Raw genomic sequence first — 1,222 nt, forward strand, 5'->3', positions numbered from 1 at the left:
ATGCGAAAAACTAAGCGCCTGAGGGGGAGGCCGAAATCGTCCCTAGCGGCGAGAAGCGAAGAGAAACGGCTATATTCGCAGGCTAATACTCTTATAACCCTTGAAACCCTAAGATCAAAATTTGAATTCTCATTTGCTGCCCCTATTCATTTCCCACAGAAGTAGTGGGGAGAAGTTGATAAAATATCAAGCAAATTCATCTTGTGTGATCATGTCCGTAATTCTCATGACCACTCTGTTTAACATAGCATTGGTATTACAAGGAGAAATTTGAAAATTGAAATTTGAGGGTTAATAAGACTGTTATTTGTGCTCCAGATCAGAACTGAAGTTCAGTTTTGTTTGGCTAAACGCTGCTTTGCAACTCTTTTTTGGAAAGCCTCACTGGAATTCACATTGGGAAATAGCTGCTCAGGCTGTGGAACACCTAAAAACTTACATAGAGGATCCCAACCCTCTTTAACATTAAAAATTAACAAATTTTCTTCCTTGACATTCCTTTTCACTTCTTCATTCCACTCTAAATAAAACTTCCGTAAATCAGTTTCTGGTTTTCTTGGGTCAGCACCATGAACTTTTGTCACACAGGCGCAAAAGAAATCGTAAAATTCTTGCTGTGCTGAATTGGAATCAGATTCTTTAGAAGGTTTGACGGGGAAAATTGTCGCTCGAACAGATTCAACCCACTTCTCAGGATTATCTCGCACAGTAAGAATCACTTTAGCATCAGGATTCCACTGAAGGAACTCTTTATAAAATAAACAGCCAGGGTAATCTGTAGTAGCCACATAACCCCTGAAGGCTTCTTTCAGTTTTTCACTCTTGTCCTCACTGCTGTTGAATATCTCTATCCACATTGGCCATAAATGCTCTTGATTGTCAGGGAGTACTTCTGTCATATGATGGCAGGGTCCAAATCCTAAGAGAACAAGTGCTTGCTGCAGGGATTTAGTTCCAGTACGACCCAGTCCAGCGCCAATAACTTTCAAATCTGTCATGATCTGATAAAAAGGTCAAGGTAAAGAGTCTTTTTTTTAAAGTCGTGCTGAGCTCAGAGAAAGGCATCTTTCAAGTAACAAACTTGAGGACGATGCTGCGCTCTTTTTAACTAATCCATTATTGCTGTGTTTGAAAAGTAATACACAGCAAAATTACTTAGGCTGTGTCCACCCTAATACGTTTTCAAAAGTGTGTGTTTTCGTTGTTATCGATTCGAGTCCAC

The 1,222-nt window shown here is 39.9% G+C and overlaps 1 protein-coding gene across 1 annotated transcript; it reads right to left on the reverse strand.

The window, feature by feature from the left end:
* Positions 1 to 332: 332 nt before the first annotated feature.
* Positions 333 to 998, reverse strand: LOC140930107 (uncharacterized). The gene has a single exon (XM_073379773.1). The coding sequence runs from the start codon at positions 996 to 998 to the stop codon at positions 333 to 335; it is 666 nt and encodes a 221-aa protein (XP_073235874.1).
* Between the last annotated feature and the right edge of the window lie 224 nt (positions 999 to 1,222).

Source organism: Porites lutea, chromosome 1, assembly GCF_958299795.1.
Source record: "Porites lutea chromosome 1, jaPorLute2.1, whole genome shotgun sequence".
NCBI lineage: Eukaryota > Metazoa > Cnidaria > Anthozoa > Scleractinia > Poritidae > Porites > Porites lutea.

Bases quoted from the DNA above. Each gene is read 5' to 3' on its own strand.
- LOC140930107 (XM_073379773.1), bottom strand. From the start codon at position 998: ATGACAGATTTGAAAGTTATTGGCGCTGGACTGGGTCGTACTGGAACT.